This window comes from Pseudomyrmex gracilis, unplaced genomic scaffold, assembly GCF_002006095.1.
Source record: "Pseudomyrmex gracilis isolate BER0280 unplaced genomic scaffold, ASM200609v1 scaffold_72, whole genome shotgun sequence".
Classification (NCBI taxonomy): Eukaryota; Metazoa; Arthropoda; class Insecta; order Hymenoptera; family Formicidae; genus Pseudomyrmex; species Pseudomyrmex gracilis.
Window position 1 is genome coordinate 307,915 of NW_018020656.1, and position 15,629 is coordinate 323,543.

The following is a 15,629-nucleotide window of genomic DNA, read 5'->3' on the forward strand; positions in this document are numbered from 1 at the left end:
TACATATATAGATAGAGAACTTTTTCTTAGAAAAATTGCTTTGTATAAGAACTGGTATAGATTGTACTAATAGAAATCTACAAATTTTTTTGTAAAGTACAAACGTAGTGAAAAGATTTAGCTGCAAAAATAGATGCACGAGCTTTCTCTACTTATTTCTTTAATCATTTTTGGTATCAAGCTGCCAAGTTTCACAACCTGGTTTTTTTCTCACGTGTGTTAAAACATTGTTGTTGAAAAAAACGTTTCCATTTTAACTTTTCCTTTTTTTTGTTTTTTTTGCCTCTCCTCTGTCTTTTCTCTCTCCGCAAACATCAGATTTTTTTTTTTAACGTAGTGTCTTTTTTGTTTGTTTTTTTCTTTTTCATCAATTTCTTATCGCTACTTGTCTGGTGTCTGGTGTAAATCTTCTAAAAATGCAAAAAAGTAATTAAAAAATGGTAGTACATGAATTAATACTTTCCAACTGTGGTGTAAATCACGCTTTATACACGACCCACGCGTCTCATCAGAATAAGACATATATACACATATAAATATATTTGCTGTATGCCTTCTGATATAAACGTACGCAGCTAATTGCTGCTATCACATCACATTATCAACGTTTGTAAAAAAATATACAAGTATACGAAAACACAACAAGTATTCCTCTGGTGCTCATTTCTGTATGTTTTATAAATGCACGGATTCATATAGTTTTATAATATGTTCAAATAAAGAAATACTGATGTATAATACAAATCAGTTTTCATATGATGTTTGTTTAAATTTAAAAGCAAGTAGTTTATATATTACCTGAAAAGCACAGCAAACTTCTGATTATCTAATGTAATACGATAATAATTGCAATATAATTACAATAATTTATGGAAGAATGGAATAGTATTCGTTACATGTATACACATGAGTATGTATGTGTATATACATATAACTTAAGGTTATATATATATATATACATATATATATATATATATAATCTTTGAAAAACTTATTTTAAATAAATTATGCATCTCTTTATATTACATTTTTTTACAAACGCGTATTTCATAAAGAAAACAAGTAATGCAAAACGGACTATCACTCGGAATTTCACTCTGTTGACAAACTGATAATCAAAATCGAAAGGCAAATCGTAACATGTTACGGCACAACCTGTATCATTAGATTTCCGGTTGAGAGATTTTACTTGTTTTTTGAACGAGATTAATATTTTGTATGATATTAACACATGTGCGTATTTTCATACAATAAAATTCTAATCGTTCAGAAAAACTGCGGATGTTTCGCCGGGTAATTAGTGTGTGTCCACAATCACGAGATTTTCTCTTATTGTTAGTCGTCGTTCGTGGCTCACTAGTCGCTGAAACGAATCTTCTTCGTCAGCTATCGTCAAGCATCATAAAAGAAGTAATAAAGAGAGTGGAAAAATAGCCCAAGCCAATGTCCAGCAGCAAGGCTGCTGTGTTTCCTTCGACATTAGCGGGCTCATACAGTGTATAAAGAGGTATTTGCAGAGGAGTATGTTAACTTGATACTGGGGGCTTGTTTTTTGTCCCCACTATTCTAGCTGTGTGTTATCTCCATCAGCTCATTGAACTTCATTTCATTGAGAGACATATCTAATACATCTCTCTGTGTACGATTTGCGAGTGAGTCGGCTATTCCTGCATGTTCATAACTTTGTGTTACCTAATGCTTAACAAAAACCACCTTGTTTCAAGTGAAGAGATTGCTTCGCCTCTTCAACGATCCAAATCGCTTCTCCGACACTTCGCGTATTACCTCAAACGGTGCCGCCTTCGTCCGTCCCGCTTGTCTCTCCTCGTTCTCGTCGCTCGGAAAGTCCTCGAAGCTCATGTTGCTGAAACCAGCGGTCGCGGCGCTGCTCTTCTTTCCTTTCGGTGTCTTCTTGTGAATCACCGATTTGGTCTTGTGAGACGTCTTCACGTTGACGATGTCGCCGTGATTCTCGTTGATCAGGTGATACTTGGACTTGTCCGATTTGGACTTATCCTTCTTGTTGTGTTTCGGCGTGTCGTCGTCCGCGACCAGAGGCTCGGGCGACATGGGTGATATTATGTCAGACGTGATATCCACCTTGGAGACGCTGTTGACCGCGTGCACGGTGATCCTGGCGGTGTGCGCCGTTGGTTGAATCGTGTAGGTGGGCTGCGGTTGCGATTGCAACGTCGATGGTGTGGGTGTCAGGTGTACGACGGTATTTTTTGGAGACTGCACGACGCTGCTACTAACGGGCAACGTTGTCGCCAAAGCGATATTATTTATGTAATTTGGCGACTGCGACAGGGACAGAGACGTCGGACGCTGTTGTTGCTCACTGATCTTCAACGACGCGAATTCTTCGAACGGAATGGATCCGAAGAGATCCTTCGAAGGTTCGTGACTGACTGCCGGATCGGAGTTTACCGTCACCATGCCGTACTTCGAGGTAGACGCGACTATATTCGAATGCCTAGCGTAATAATTGTCCGGCATCACGTTATGGGATTGCAGATTAACGTAGTCGATGTACGAGGTAGAAGCTGCTGGACTCAGAATCGTCGATATCGGCTGAGTCGGCGCGTCCATGCTCGCGTAACCGGACTGAATGCTGTTGAAGGGATTGGTAAATCCGCTGGGACTGAACGGAGAAGAGCCGAAAAGATCCTTCTCAGTGTTCTCGTCTTCCTCCTCTTCCTCTTCCTCCTCCTCTACGATACTCACGTGCGGACTGCTTTTGATTGGTGAGACCTGCATATTCGATTGATGACAAAACGACGATGGTTCTTCGTAAATAATCTTGTTGTTGTTCACAATACCTTTGGAATACTTGTTAGACACGGCAGGTTTAATCGGTGGCTGCGGTGTCGCTTTACTTTCCGCAACGTCTACGAACACTTCCGCTGGTATGGGCGAGCTGGAGATCGGCGTCACCAGATTCGAAGCGTGAGGCGAATTTCTCGTGCTGCTCGGATCGATGTTCTTGGTCTCACTCTCACGACTGTCGCTGCTCTTTCTCGAACTACTGGATCTCGGAAAGGGTGCCATAGCGAACACGTCGTCTTCCACCTTCCAGATACCATTCAGTGATTTGGACTTGTCGTTGTCATCAGACGAGCTGTCACCGTTGTTGAATAGCAACGGCTTCGAGCTGTACTGAAGTCGGACGAAGGGATCTCCGTGTGACTGTTCTGGCTTGGATTCGGGATCAAGTTCGTCGTCCAGTAGTAGCGGTTTCTCGCCGTACTGATGGCCGACAATCGGATCTGCATCGATAGTCGGCAACTGCTGCTCCTGCTGGCGATAGTGGTGTCTCCTTGGCCTCTTCGTCCTGTAATCGTCCTCGTGCGTCGCCACGGATTCGCATTCCGCATGATACGCCGAACTACCGCACGTGCGCACATCCGAAATAGTCTCGCTGTGCTTCCTGTGGTCGTCGCCGTCATCGTCATCGTTTTCCTCGCCGTCGTTGCCCTCTTCCTCGTCGTTCATCGCGCGCAGATCGCTTGCCGAGCCGATCGAGTCGTCCGACTCGTACTCCACGTTTGTGGTGTTAGTGCTATCTGCATTCTCATGTTGCGCTGCCGCAACTCGCCTCTTGCGACTCAACACGTTCTTCACACGCCTTCTTTTCACTTTCTTCGCACGTTCTTTAGCCTCTTTTGCGCCTTTGTCACTGTCACTGGACACTTCGTCGGCGTTGAACGCCAGCTTTTCGTACTTGGAACGATCTTCGGCCGGTGCGCGAACGAACGGCGGCGAAACCGGACTGGATTCCGTGATCAGGGACGCTTCATCGTCAATCCCACAACCATTACTACCGTGTTCAACTCCGGAATTCCACTGTGCCAAAGGCGCTCTCGCTTTACCGTTCGTTGATTTTCCTGCAAAGCAGAGCATTACATTATGTTAATAATGATAATATTAGTCTACACAAGTGTTTCTTATATTTATCAAAGTAGTTCTCTCTATAGAACTTCAAAACTAAATCAACACGAGAACTTCAGTTATTATTGAAGCATATTATACTTACCTATAATTCTTTTATCTTTAAAAATATGCAATATAAAAGTTTTTGACAGAATACATATTTGTTGTTATCGAACGAAAAAAACTTAAACAATAGCTTAATATATATTTTCTGTAGTCGAAACTTAAACAATAGCTTTTTCACATATAACCCTTTACACTCTACTGGCGCCGTTACGGCGTTACACGCGTAATTTGCAATCCAGTCAAAGTGCAAAAAGTTAAACATTGGTAATATGTTTAAGTAAATATCTACTTATTTTTTATATTAGAAAGAAACAGAATATATTTTAGTGTATAAAAAATTATTTTTAAATTTAAAATTATTGATCCTCTTGTTTTCTTTAACTTTCTCTCAATAGACGAACGTGTTACGCAAAATACTTATAAATTTCAAATTTTACTGCTATTGATTCAAACTTTAATATATATAATAGCTCCATTTATAGACATAAGCAATTGTGTCTCAATGTGCACGGAGGAGCTTTGGTATATTACAGAAGAGAAAGAAAAGACAGGAAATATCTGATTAGGTCTGCTAACAGACAGTGCACTTTGCCAAGTGTAATGTGCATTTAAACGTACAATCTCACTGATGTAAAATGAGCTTTTAGAAAAATGTAATGTTAGAATTTTTTCGACACATGAAGAACAAGAGAATGTACAGATATACATTTTAAGCTAATGTTAGTACCACCACCAATTGGTCTGGAACAGTCCTAATCAGATTCAGAGGATTGAGGATAAGTAATCAAAAAACGCAGTAATGCTCTGAGCTCGAGTCATCGAGAGAAAACTCACACAAATGTAATTCTTTTGTTTTAAATTAAACGAAAAATCCGTACCGAAGTGACAAAGTATTGCTGCGTTTTATGTATCAGTAGCATTCAGAAAAAAAACAAATACTCCGTTATGCTAATTTACATTTTTATTGCTGCAACATTATTTACCTTAGTACAGCAAGAAAGATACTGTCCGAGATATTTGTCAGCCCCCTATAGTGCTCTCAAATTCGCAAAATAAAATCTTTTTTTTTTTTTTTTTTACATAAGAGATCTTTCACCGCAGAGATCACACGAGGAGATACGTGCGTATGCCTGTATCCGGCGACGATAAAAAATTAAAGATTAAAGATAACAAGTTTTTTTTACGATACATCATATAACTGACTCACCATATTATAAGAGAGATATATCTCAGAGATAGTGCGTATTATTCGAGACACTAGGGGAGGCAAACAAAGTGGGACAAGATAAAAAAAATGATCTTCACAAACAAACGATAAAAATTTATTCGAAATAAGAAGAAAAGTTTGTGCCTCCCAAACTCATTAGGTTGTTCCAGACATTGGACAGATGTGTGTAATAGTGTAATATATAATTTCCAAAAAGTTTTTCTCTCATGGAGAAAAAACAAGCACGTTTATCAATCGTCATTGTTTCCACCTTGCCCTCAAGGACTTTTACGATACTTACACACGCTCAGGATAGAATCAACATTAACAGCGGTTCTGGTAATACTACTAGTGCAAAAAAAAAAAAATAAATAAATAAAAAACAATATCTTGAACTGCTTACTTTGCACGATATTTCACAACGCAATTTAAAGACATATTGTTATTGATATTTTCTACTCCTTGCTGTACACTATTGTATAGAAAAGAAAAAGTTACTCCGTTGAGAATTATTCTATTAAACGGAGTAACAAGTATATACATACAAATGATTCATTACTATACATGTACGTTTCGTTACATTGTAGAGACAGGAGAGAGTTGTCACGTTTATGAAAAAGTACAAATACCAATTGTTTCTGCGCTTTTTGAAATACGACAATTTGGTGATATTATTTTTTTTTAATATAATTTCTTCTGTAAAAGGAGAGAAAGAGACAGAGGAAAACGGAAAAAACAATTACAGATATGTGCATATAAATACCAAGTTACATTGTTTTATCTAAAATTTTATACGAGCCAAATACATATGTATAAGTGCGCACAGAAAAATAATAGTTACACCAAAGAAAATCCCAAATTAGTAAGTGTAAAAGCAATATGTAACAATGAAATCCTTTTACAGGAGACAATGAGGGAAACGTAAGAAAAAAGAAACAGGTGAAGTCGAAAGAAATGAACGAGAAGGAAACAAGCAAGAAAAACAAAAAATTGCTTGCAAAAATACCATTTTGCCAAGTCACTGTAGTATTACCATTGCGCGAGTGGAAGATACAATCTTAGCAGTTTTAATGAACCTTATGTGTGTATGTTTCTGTATGTATATATGTATATGTTCACGCATCGCGCAGAGAGTCATCGTTTTGTGAGAAGGAAAGGTTTATACTGATAAAAATAAACCGTCGCGTATCCCCCATGTAAGTTTACCCCCCTTTAAACACACCGCAACATTCAATTTCATTCCTTATATTGCCTTGTGTTAATCACATTTGTGTTATTTTTGTGAAAATTCTTGCATCGAAACCTATTCTTCCCACATTCTTTTTTTTGTAACGTTGTATAATACAATTGTAACATACAATACGTTTGCACGTATATACGAGTAGGACAAAATAGTGTGTATATACCTAAACTTTTGTATATCACATAATATATACCATAACGTTTTTATATATATATATATATAATTGTATTGTATACATATATATATTTTCATTTTTTTATATTTATATATATATTTATATATATATACGTGTAATTTGCTCCTTTTATCGATATATCAACTAACTCGTAAGGAAACGCTAAAAATAAAAGCTAATCCTGCTTTTGTGCACTACGTACCATAGGAACGTCTAAAGTTAAAGACAAAATTTCCTATCATATATAGTTCATGATATTATCAGATGTTTCAACAATATATCCAGTACAATTACACTTTGTTACAACATAATCAGTATGCACCATTTATTTCGAACCTAAATGTGTATTCGATGTATTATTCTTACGCTCCGTAATTCTTTTACTATTTTTGAGATAAGTAGAAGTCAATATATATGCAAGTCACTGGTTAATGCTTTGTCATCTCTTTCGCACAATTGAGCACAACTGAGCAGATTTGCATCACAATTGCTTTTTTCTTCGCAGAGACGTACTAACAAATAAGGTTTATTCTGCTCGTCTTCATCGAGTCACAGTAACAGAGTATTCTGAAGCAGGTCTTAACAAAAGTATATTTACGTAAAAAATATTTTATCATATTTGTGAACATTTCGTTAAACATATTGTTTAAGCACGAAGAAATTTAGATGAATCACGTATCATATGTATACATATGTACATATCATTAATTAACAACAAAGATATGATTGAATTATCACTTTTGTAAATGATATTATATTAGACGATATATAAAAAGAAAGAGATCTACTTCGATAAGTAGTTGTGCAACTATATCTACTCTATATATTATATATTTAATATAATATAAATTTGTTCAAAAATAACGAGCGCGCACTACATTTCTGAAACTCATTGGTCAAAGACGTTTCATTTTTTGTTCGTGTACATCGACATTTGTTCGGTGAACAAACAATTATCACATATCTTTGGCAAAAAAATTAAATGACAGTAAATACCCAGGATTTGAAATTATTTACACATATATGTAATTTTTACATTATTTACACCGTATATGCGCATTGAAAACAGGAGAATCATGTTTGTTGTAAATCAAATATTCAATACAGCAGAATGCAACACATCCAGTATGACCAATATTTATACATATCACCGGTAATTATTTTATATATCACAAAGCAAGTTTCATAAATATCACTAATTATATCAAGACAGCACAACGTTACCATTTTAGTTTTATGAACTTTTGTTTTTTTTTTCACATTTTACGTTGTTTTTTTCGTTAACTTGCCTATCAATAAAACTTGAAATTTATGAATTATGGAAGTGCAAAAAATATAATAATATGCTGATATGTAATTATTGTTTCAGCATATTTTTGTCTATATCTATATTGTCCACAAACATGTACAAATATATTGCTATTTATAAATATATTTATAAATAACTATATTCGTTAAAGAATTTGTGATACTAATCAGAAGTAGTCAATATAACAGAGAAAATAAGCAAATCCAATAAAATTAGAAACAATCGTATTATAATCTTCAATTCAAAACATAAAATTTTCAAAATTTAAAATAAAAATATTTAATTCTGACCTGTATGTTCAAGCATACAGATCAGATACACAAAGATGTAATTCATCTTTGCTTGATAACTTGTACATCTCGCGATTCGAGATGTAGTCTTTCTTTTTATATTAACTCCCTTTTTATACTAAATTATTTTTTGTCAAATATAAAAAAAGCAAGTGTCATGTAGAACAATAGAATAAAAACAACTACCTAGTTAAAGTTTTGTTACCCTAAGCAAAACAAAATGTGATGTTCCGTATATAGTTATTAAAAAAAAAGTCAAAAGTATCTTTTACATATGAAAATATTTACGTTCTTACGTAAAGCTCGAGTAAGATATAATTTCAGAAATAAAAAAAGTCTCTTAGTATACCAAAGTCACTTCTATCGTTTTAATCTTTATAAGATTATCAAGAGGCACTCCGTATTTTCTCATTACGAGTTTTAACACACGTGGGACTAAGTTAACTAGCAATAAACTGCTCGCAAATCAAACAATTGAGTTGCAATAATATCTATACATCAGTCTATACAACTTTACATATATATATATTCACCGATATATATAAAGAAGTTCAACAATATACGCATCTTAATATTTCTATAAAAAATCTACATGTAACTATACACACGTATTAAAGAAAATAAATATCTTTCTTTTTTTTTTTTTTTTTTTTTTTTTGTTTAATTAAGCGAACTGCTTTGCACTCTTAACAACTTATCGTTCGGTGAATTAAGTACCGAATTTACGGGTGGGCGAAGTTCTTTGGTATACCTGAGACTCGTTAATGGCAAAAGACAACGGTTTGTTAAAAATCTCGTGTGTAGCGACAATTTGGCAAAAGTGAGAAAATTAAGTTTTAAAGACAGCAAGCGAATAGCTTGTAAACAAGTACAGATTAATATAGATCAATATAAGAGCAAGTGGAATAGAGATGATGAAGGACAGTGTGATGTGTAAGAAGGAGTTTATGCATTACCTCCAGCAATAGCAGCAGTCTTTGATCCAATTTTATTCTTTTTCCCTGCTGAGAAAGAAATAAGAAACGATCAATCAAGATATTTATAAATGTTATAACGTTTCGACTACATAAAAACGATTATTTTAGTCACCACACACATTACGAAACCAACATGAAATCTCAATATGAAGACTTACTTGGCAGGCTAAATGGTGCAGATTCAAAGGGATCTTCCGGTAACTCTGTATATGTCATAACAAGGCTTTCGCGGCTCTTCACTCCGCTGATACTGGTATTGCTTCCTCTTCTTATCTTGTCGAATTCAGCACCGAAGATATGATCTTCCGTCAACTGATTGAAAGGCTGTACATCCTCGAACGGATTCCACGCGGCTACGTCCGAACTCAATGATTTTCCCTCTGATCCCATTAGGCTTGAAAGTTCGCCCTGATAAAACAAATCTTTAAGTATTAAGTGTTTCTGAACAAAACTCGCAATATCCTAACAATTGCTAAAAGTAATGTGCAGTGCATAAAATAATATACAATCGTACAAAGACATGAAGAAATCAAATTGTAAACATAAAACATAAAAATCTTAGTTTTTTCTATGATTATAAAAAAAAAGTTCTGTTGGGTTTTTGTTATTTCTTTTGTTTTGTGATGTATATAAATAAAGACATGATTTTAATCAATAACGTATAAGAATGAAAAAATAAAGGTCATAAAACATGATTTGAATAGTAAAGAAAAAAAAATTAAATGTTAACAAAAAATAAAAATAAATAATAATTGTGCGCTTCGTCTACTTACAACACGTACATGCGAGGCACTAGTTGCTATACAAGGCCTTATATCTGGTAGTTCCGGAGGTGTGGTTGTGTCGTCGACACGTGGTTTGACTGAAGCCTCGTATGGCGCTAAAAACTGGGTGGTTTCGGTCGCAAACGCTCTGTGAACATCGAAATGGCCACTGTAATATAAATAAAAACATATTTTGACAAAAAAGATTTGCGTGCGTAGATTTAAATCTTTTTTTAACTTTCCTGTATGTCGACAATTGTGAAAAGAAAGAGCAAATATTTAAATATTACGAGAGTGTAAACAACTTCACATGTACAAATACAATAGAAACGGGCACATAAATTTGAATAGCAAACAGGCTTACTTATTGAAAGCACTCGTGTCACTGACGTTCCTCCGGTGTCGCGAGGATGACAATGTCGGACTGTCGGGAGGAGATATGCTTGAACTTATGTTTTGACTTAAACTCTCAGTTTTGTTAACCGGTTTCGGTAGAGCTGGTGGTGTCACGGTCGATGGAGTCGCTTTGTTAGGCCCCGACGGAATTGATAATTTTGATGGTAAAGAAGCAACTGGTGGATATTTCGATGACGGTGTGTAACTAGGATTAGATAACTTCGAAAGGATTTTGCCGGGTTTAGGAGCAACGGGAGGTGGTATCTTGGCAGGTGGCGGCATCGCTCTTGCATCATCCTTAAATGGATCTGGATATCCTGTAAAAACACAAAAAACTTAATTACGTTTTATTACGTGTTGCATTTATTTTTTTTAAGTTTGGACAAAGTGCTGTTTACATTACCTGATGGCGGGAACAAGGCCTCCAAATTTTGTTCGTTCACGTTTGTCGTTGCTCTTGCATCATGTTGCCTCGAGTCGAAATAAAACGCGCTTTTGTCTTGCACAGTCACGGGAGACTGTTGAGTTAGAGGAGAGTGACTGATCATCGGGCTTTGCGACGGTTGTCCTTGTGGCTGGCTGAAGGGAACATTCTGACTGGGAGTGCAAATCTGCGGCGATACCTGACAAAACGAAAAATTATTATATTACCAGAATGTTAATGAGAAATTTGCTAGAAAAAAGTTCATATATTTTTTCTAAAACAAACTGCAATTATGATTATTTATTTATTAGCTTTACTTGAGTGTAAGGAATAGAATTTCCTGGCGTAGTTTGCGTCTGATTTCCTTGGCCTGATATTTGACCGACGATTTGACCGCTCAAACTGATCGGTCCTGTGCTGACAGCTTGTCCTTTCGGTCTCTGCCTAGGCGTCACCGATGTGCCTTCAACTGGCGTCGCTAAAGGCGCCGGCTTTGGAGTTTTCACAGATGTCGATCTTTTAACATTCTCGGATTCCATGAGCGGACACGGTAAGGATTCGATTGTTGGTGTCGGGACTTTCTGTTAAAATATAAATCCAATGCGAAACAAATTATAAGAAATCTCAGATATGTAACTATCATACACGTTTCATAGAGAACCGAAGATTTATAGTAAATCACATACATGTAGGTTTTGCACAGGACACTCTTTGCCTTGAATTTGAAAAGCCACAGCGGAAACTTGATAGATATCAGGACGTAGATCGGGATCTGGCTCAAGCATGTATCGAATTAAGCAATGGAGAGCTTTGCTATATCTGCAACATCAGACCGTTTTACTGACCAATATTATCCCGTAATATTATTCCTTATTTGTTAAATGATTAACAATTAAAAAATATATATTTACATAAACCGTATATTTTTTATATACCTTGAATTATCTGGTATTGTAAAATTTCCCGACTGTATAGCAAGCGTGCTCTCGCCGAACGGTAATGTAAAAAAGCAAAGTTTATACAGAAGACATCCCAAAGCCTGAAAAGCAGAAATTCAATATAAAAAAAAAAAAAAATATACCTGCATAATTCCGTTGAGATTTATCTTAGCTTGATTCATGATTGTGTTAAGTTCAAACTGTTAAATATAATATAACGCTATATACGTACCCATATGTCCGCTTTCGTGGTGATAGGTTTTCCGCAATACATATCGACCATTTCGGGCGCTCTGTAACTTAACGTGGTGTATTTCTTTATTTCCTCCTCGACTATCGTGGCGCCGTGAACGCTGGGATTGAGAATTTTTCCCGTCGCAGATCCGAAGTCGCACAGAACATAATGACCGTTGTCGGCGAGCAGTATATTTTCAACCTATGATAAGACAATTAAATGATGATTAAATATAGTTCACTCCAGGCGTGTGTATTTGCACGCGCGACGACGTATATTACATAACAGTCATTAGACAGCTCACCTTGAGATCTCTGTGAATTATAGGAGTTTGACAATGATGCAATCGAGACACTGCTTCGCATACATCACAAAAAATTTGCAGAACTTCTGCCTCAGTGAAACCTGTTTGCAACCTATAAACAAAAACAAAGCTAATAAATGCTATAAATTCAAAGATTTCGCAATCATTGAACATTGAGAATATTAATTGTGCATAAATTAACATACATAAACGTATCTAAATATAAATACACATGTGTGAGTATATATAAACACGGATGAATATAAAAATAAATAAATAAATAATACATATATGTAACAAAAAAGAAAGAAGCGTATAAACACAACTATTATTTACCTGTTATTCATCATTTGAAGAACTTGGGATTTACAATAAGGCATCAGAAGTAGAAGTTCGTGTACTCCTCCACCAGTATGAGTTATGCTACTATCTACATAGCCTATGATATTTTTATGACCGCTCAAGTTGCTCTACAAACAGAAGTATTTCATTCGAGTTTACACAAGAAATATCATGTGGATTCACATAATATAAAGAAACACATTATTGTGTGTGTGTGATTGCTTTAATATTTAATTAGATTACTAACAGCAATTTGGATTTCTCTCTTGCACACGTTGAGATCATGTTCATTGTTGACGTACATCCGTTTGAGCGCATATCGCCCACCACCCGAACCCTTGACCAAAAATACAATGGCAAATCCTCCTGTAAAACAATTGTAGTATGAGAAATTTATATATAATCCAGAAAAAAATTCAAATTTATTCACTCAGAGAGATTAATATCCATTAGAGCGATATTAATCATGTACGTAATTGAGTCAAACAAGTGTGTTAAAAATCAAAACTTAACAAGTTCCAAAATTACCGCACAACACATGCCACACACCGATAATCTGACATAGATACAATTACAATATGAATCACGATTATCGCACTTGGTGATGTAGAAAATAACACTCAGTTTTTCTTTCTCCGCTATATTGCTGTATTCAAAAAAAAAACAATTTATCATTATTTCGGTGTCTCAAAGTGCGCCAATTAAGCAAGCTATCAGCTCTAATACGTGTAATAACACTTGATAATCGGATATCCTGTGTGTATGTGTGAAGCGATTATGAATCACATTTGGAAGTACGTGTATAATATGATTAGTCGCAAAAATTGCAGTTAAAAATGAAAAAAAAAAAAAAAAACATCTTATTGTTTAAGAATATCAACAAATTTCTCGGCTACGCGTATGTGGGACATGCACAACAATATACCTCACAATCAATAGATAAAGCTTCCGAGGGAGAGTTAATGAGCCTGTTTACAAATATCGCACGAGTGCAGACAGAATTGCACACGGACTGGTACTCGTCGGCACCAGCAAATCTTGCGTGTACGTACACTCGACCGAGTTAAACGGCGCACGACGAGATGATCTCGCGAAGAACGATAATTTCACGTACAAGAAACGCGCGGGCGGTCGTTCGAACGGAAAAGAAAAAAAGCGGAATAGACAGGTGGGGGCGGGAGGACTGCGCGGCAAGGTTGGAGCGGAATAAGACGGAGAAGGAGAAGGAGAAAAAGAGAGAGAGAGAGAGAGAGAGAGAGAGAAGAAGAGAGAGCGAGACATTTATTGCTACGCTCCTAAACAGGCCCTTCGCAAAGTAGAGGAGAAAATGACACGCAGATGTTAGTAAAAAAATAAAATAAAAACAAATAACAATCATTACGCACCTTCCGCCAAAACCTCTTCGACGGTGACCGAGTGACGGCCCACCAGGAACACCTTGCCCAGATAACTGTTGGGCTCCTTCGACGTGTTGTCGATCTTAGAAAACAACTTCTTCATGTTGACGCGCTTCGTCCTCGTCGTCGTCGCCGACTTGACATAAGGCCCCTCGCGCTCCGCTCCGCTCCGGCTGCTCCTTCGCTGATCACCGCCGATCACCGCCGATCACCGCCTCCTCCGGAACGGCACGGCACGGTACGATAACGGTGGCACGGCGCGATCTGGCGCGGCGCTCTCTCGATCGGATCTCCTCTCCTTCTCCAGAGAAGAGAGAAAGATAGAGATAGAGAGATAGAGAGAGAACGCACCGTTCCCCCGATTCCCGGTAGCAACGGACTACGTTGCGCGGCGCGATCTCGTCACGCGTTAAATCGACCCCGACGTACCTAACCGAGGGAAATCGCCACGGTGGTGGTCATGATAACAGTCGTCAACGCGTATCATACATCATTCCGCCGCTCCTCTCTCGGCAGCTCCTCGGGTCGACACATTCAGGCCGTGGACAACTGCGCAGTCGCGCCTCCGCAGCGGCGACGTCGGAAACATATGTGCACTACTTCCGGCCGAATGTCAAATCGTCCGTTGGTTGGTGTTCTCGTCCGACTGTTGTGGCGCCGCGTCACGGGGATTTTTTTCCAGAAGGCAACCGACGCGTCTTATCAACCGACGGCAAAACATCCAAACGAAATCGGTTCGCGTAGTTCACGTTAGCGACACGTGGATCATCGTGAAACGTTTTGCGACTTTTCTATTTTGATTACAAACACACAGTTTGTGATGTCACGCGACGTAAAACGATTTGTAACAACATCCACAAGTGCAGGGGATATTTTAGATTTGCTTTGATTTGCTTTGTCTGGTGGATACGCCACAAGGTAAGCTGCCAAATTTATATTATTCGAATATTTTATTAAACAGTTTGTTGGTAAGGAGACAAAGGGTAGTGTTTTTTTTTTTTTTTTTTTTTAAACTAAAATGCTAGTCGCTCTTGGAGCAGTAAACGAACGTGTTACTTCACTTGTTTGTTTTCTTCAAATGTCCCCAATTTTCAGAAAAGAGAAACTGTGCGAAACAGAGTTCTGGGACACACTTGATGAGAAAATTAGGCGCATATGTGTGTTTTACAAAGAAATAACTCGTTTAGCGATAACAACAGCTGACGGTCAATAAATACCGATGAGTCTATTGATAAACGCGCACTATTTGGCAGCGAAAACACACAAGTTCTCAACTTTGTGAATCATGCGTACGGATCGCTTTAACCGTCCCCGTTCCGAAAACCAAGTAAAACAGCACGGAAAACTCGGGACGGGCGCCAAAAACGTTCTTCTGCGAAGAAAGCGGTGATAAACGACGTACGTCTCTCCGTCGCGCGAAAACCTTGCTTCTGAGGAGACCGCCGCCGGAGTCGAGTTCAACGACCAGATGCAAAGATTAGAAACGCGCAACGGTGCGATAAGACGGCGAAAAAAAAATTAAAATCCGTTATTAATTCGCGTTTGTTGGCTACCTGTCGAAAACGTTTCACTCGAGTTTTCGAAATTGCATTTGTTTTTTTTTGTAATGCAAACGCGATATAAAGTGTA

The 15,629-nt window shown here is 37.3% G+C and overlaps 1 protein-coding gene across 5 annotated transcripts; it reads right to left on the reverse strand.

The window, feature by feature from the left end:
• Window positions 1-991: 991 nt before the first annotated feature.
• Window positions 992-14,532, reverse strand: LOC109854699. 5 transcript variants are annotated; one of them, XM_020428063.1, is made up of 15 exons: window positions 14,430-14,532; window positions 13,989-14,298; window positions 12,851-12,969; window positions 12,598-12,731; window positions 12,262-12,373; window positions 11,955-12,158; window positions 11,720-11,823; window positions 11,471-11,603; window positions 11,102-11,365; window positions 10,764-10,983; window positions 10,329-10,677; window positions 9,974-10,133; window positions 9,359-9,608; window positions 9,180-9,227; window positions 992-3,887 (listed from the first exon to the last, which is right to left on the reverse strand). In XM_020428063.1, the coding sequence occupies exons 2-15, from the start codon at window positions 14,101-14,103 to the stop codon at window positions 1,720-1,722; spliced, it is 4,380 nt and encodes a 1,459-aa protein (XP_020283652.1). In that variant the 5' UTR covers window positions 14,104-14,298; window positions 14,430-14,532; the 3' UTR covers window positions 992-1,719. The 5 variants fall into 5 exon arrangements, with proteins under 5 accessions (XP_020283652.1, XP_020283653.1, XP_020283656.1 ...); XM_020428064.1 differs by lacking the exon at window positions 14,430-14,532 and having other exon boundaries at window positions 9,983-10,133; window positions 13,989-14,222; XM_020428067.1 differs by lacking the exon at window positions 14,430-14,532 and having other exon boundaries at window positions 9,974-10,112; window positions 13,989-14,221.
• Window positions 14,533-15,629: the final 1,097 nt, after the last annotated feature.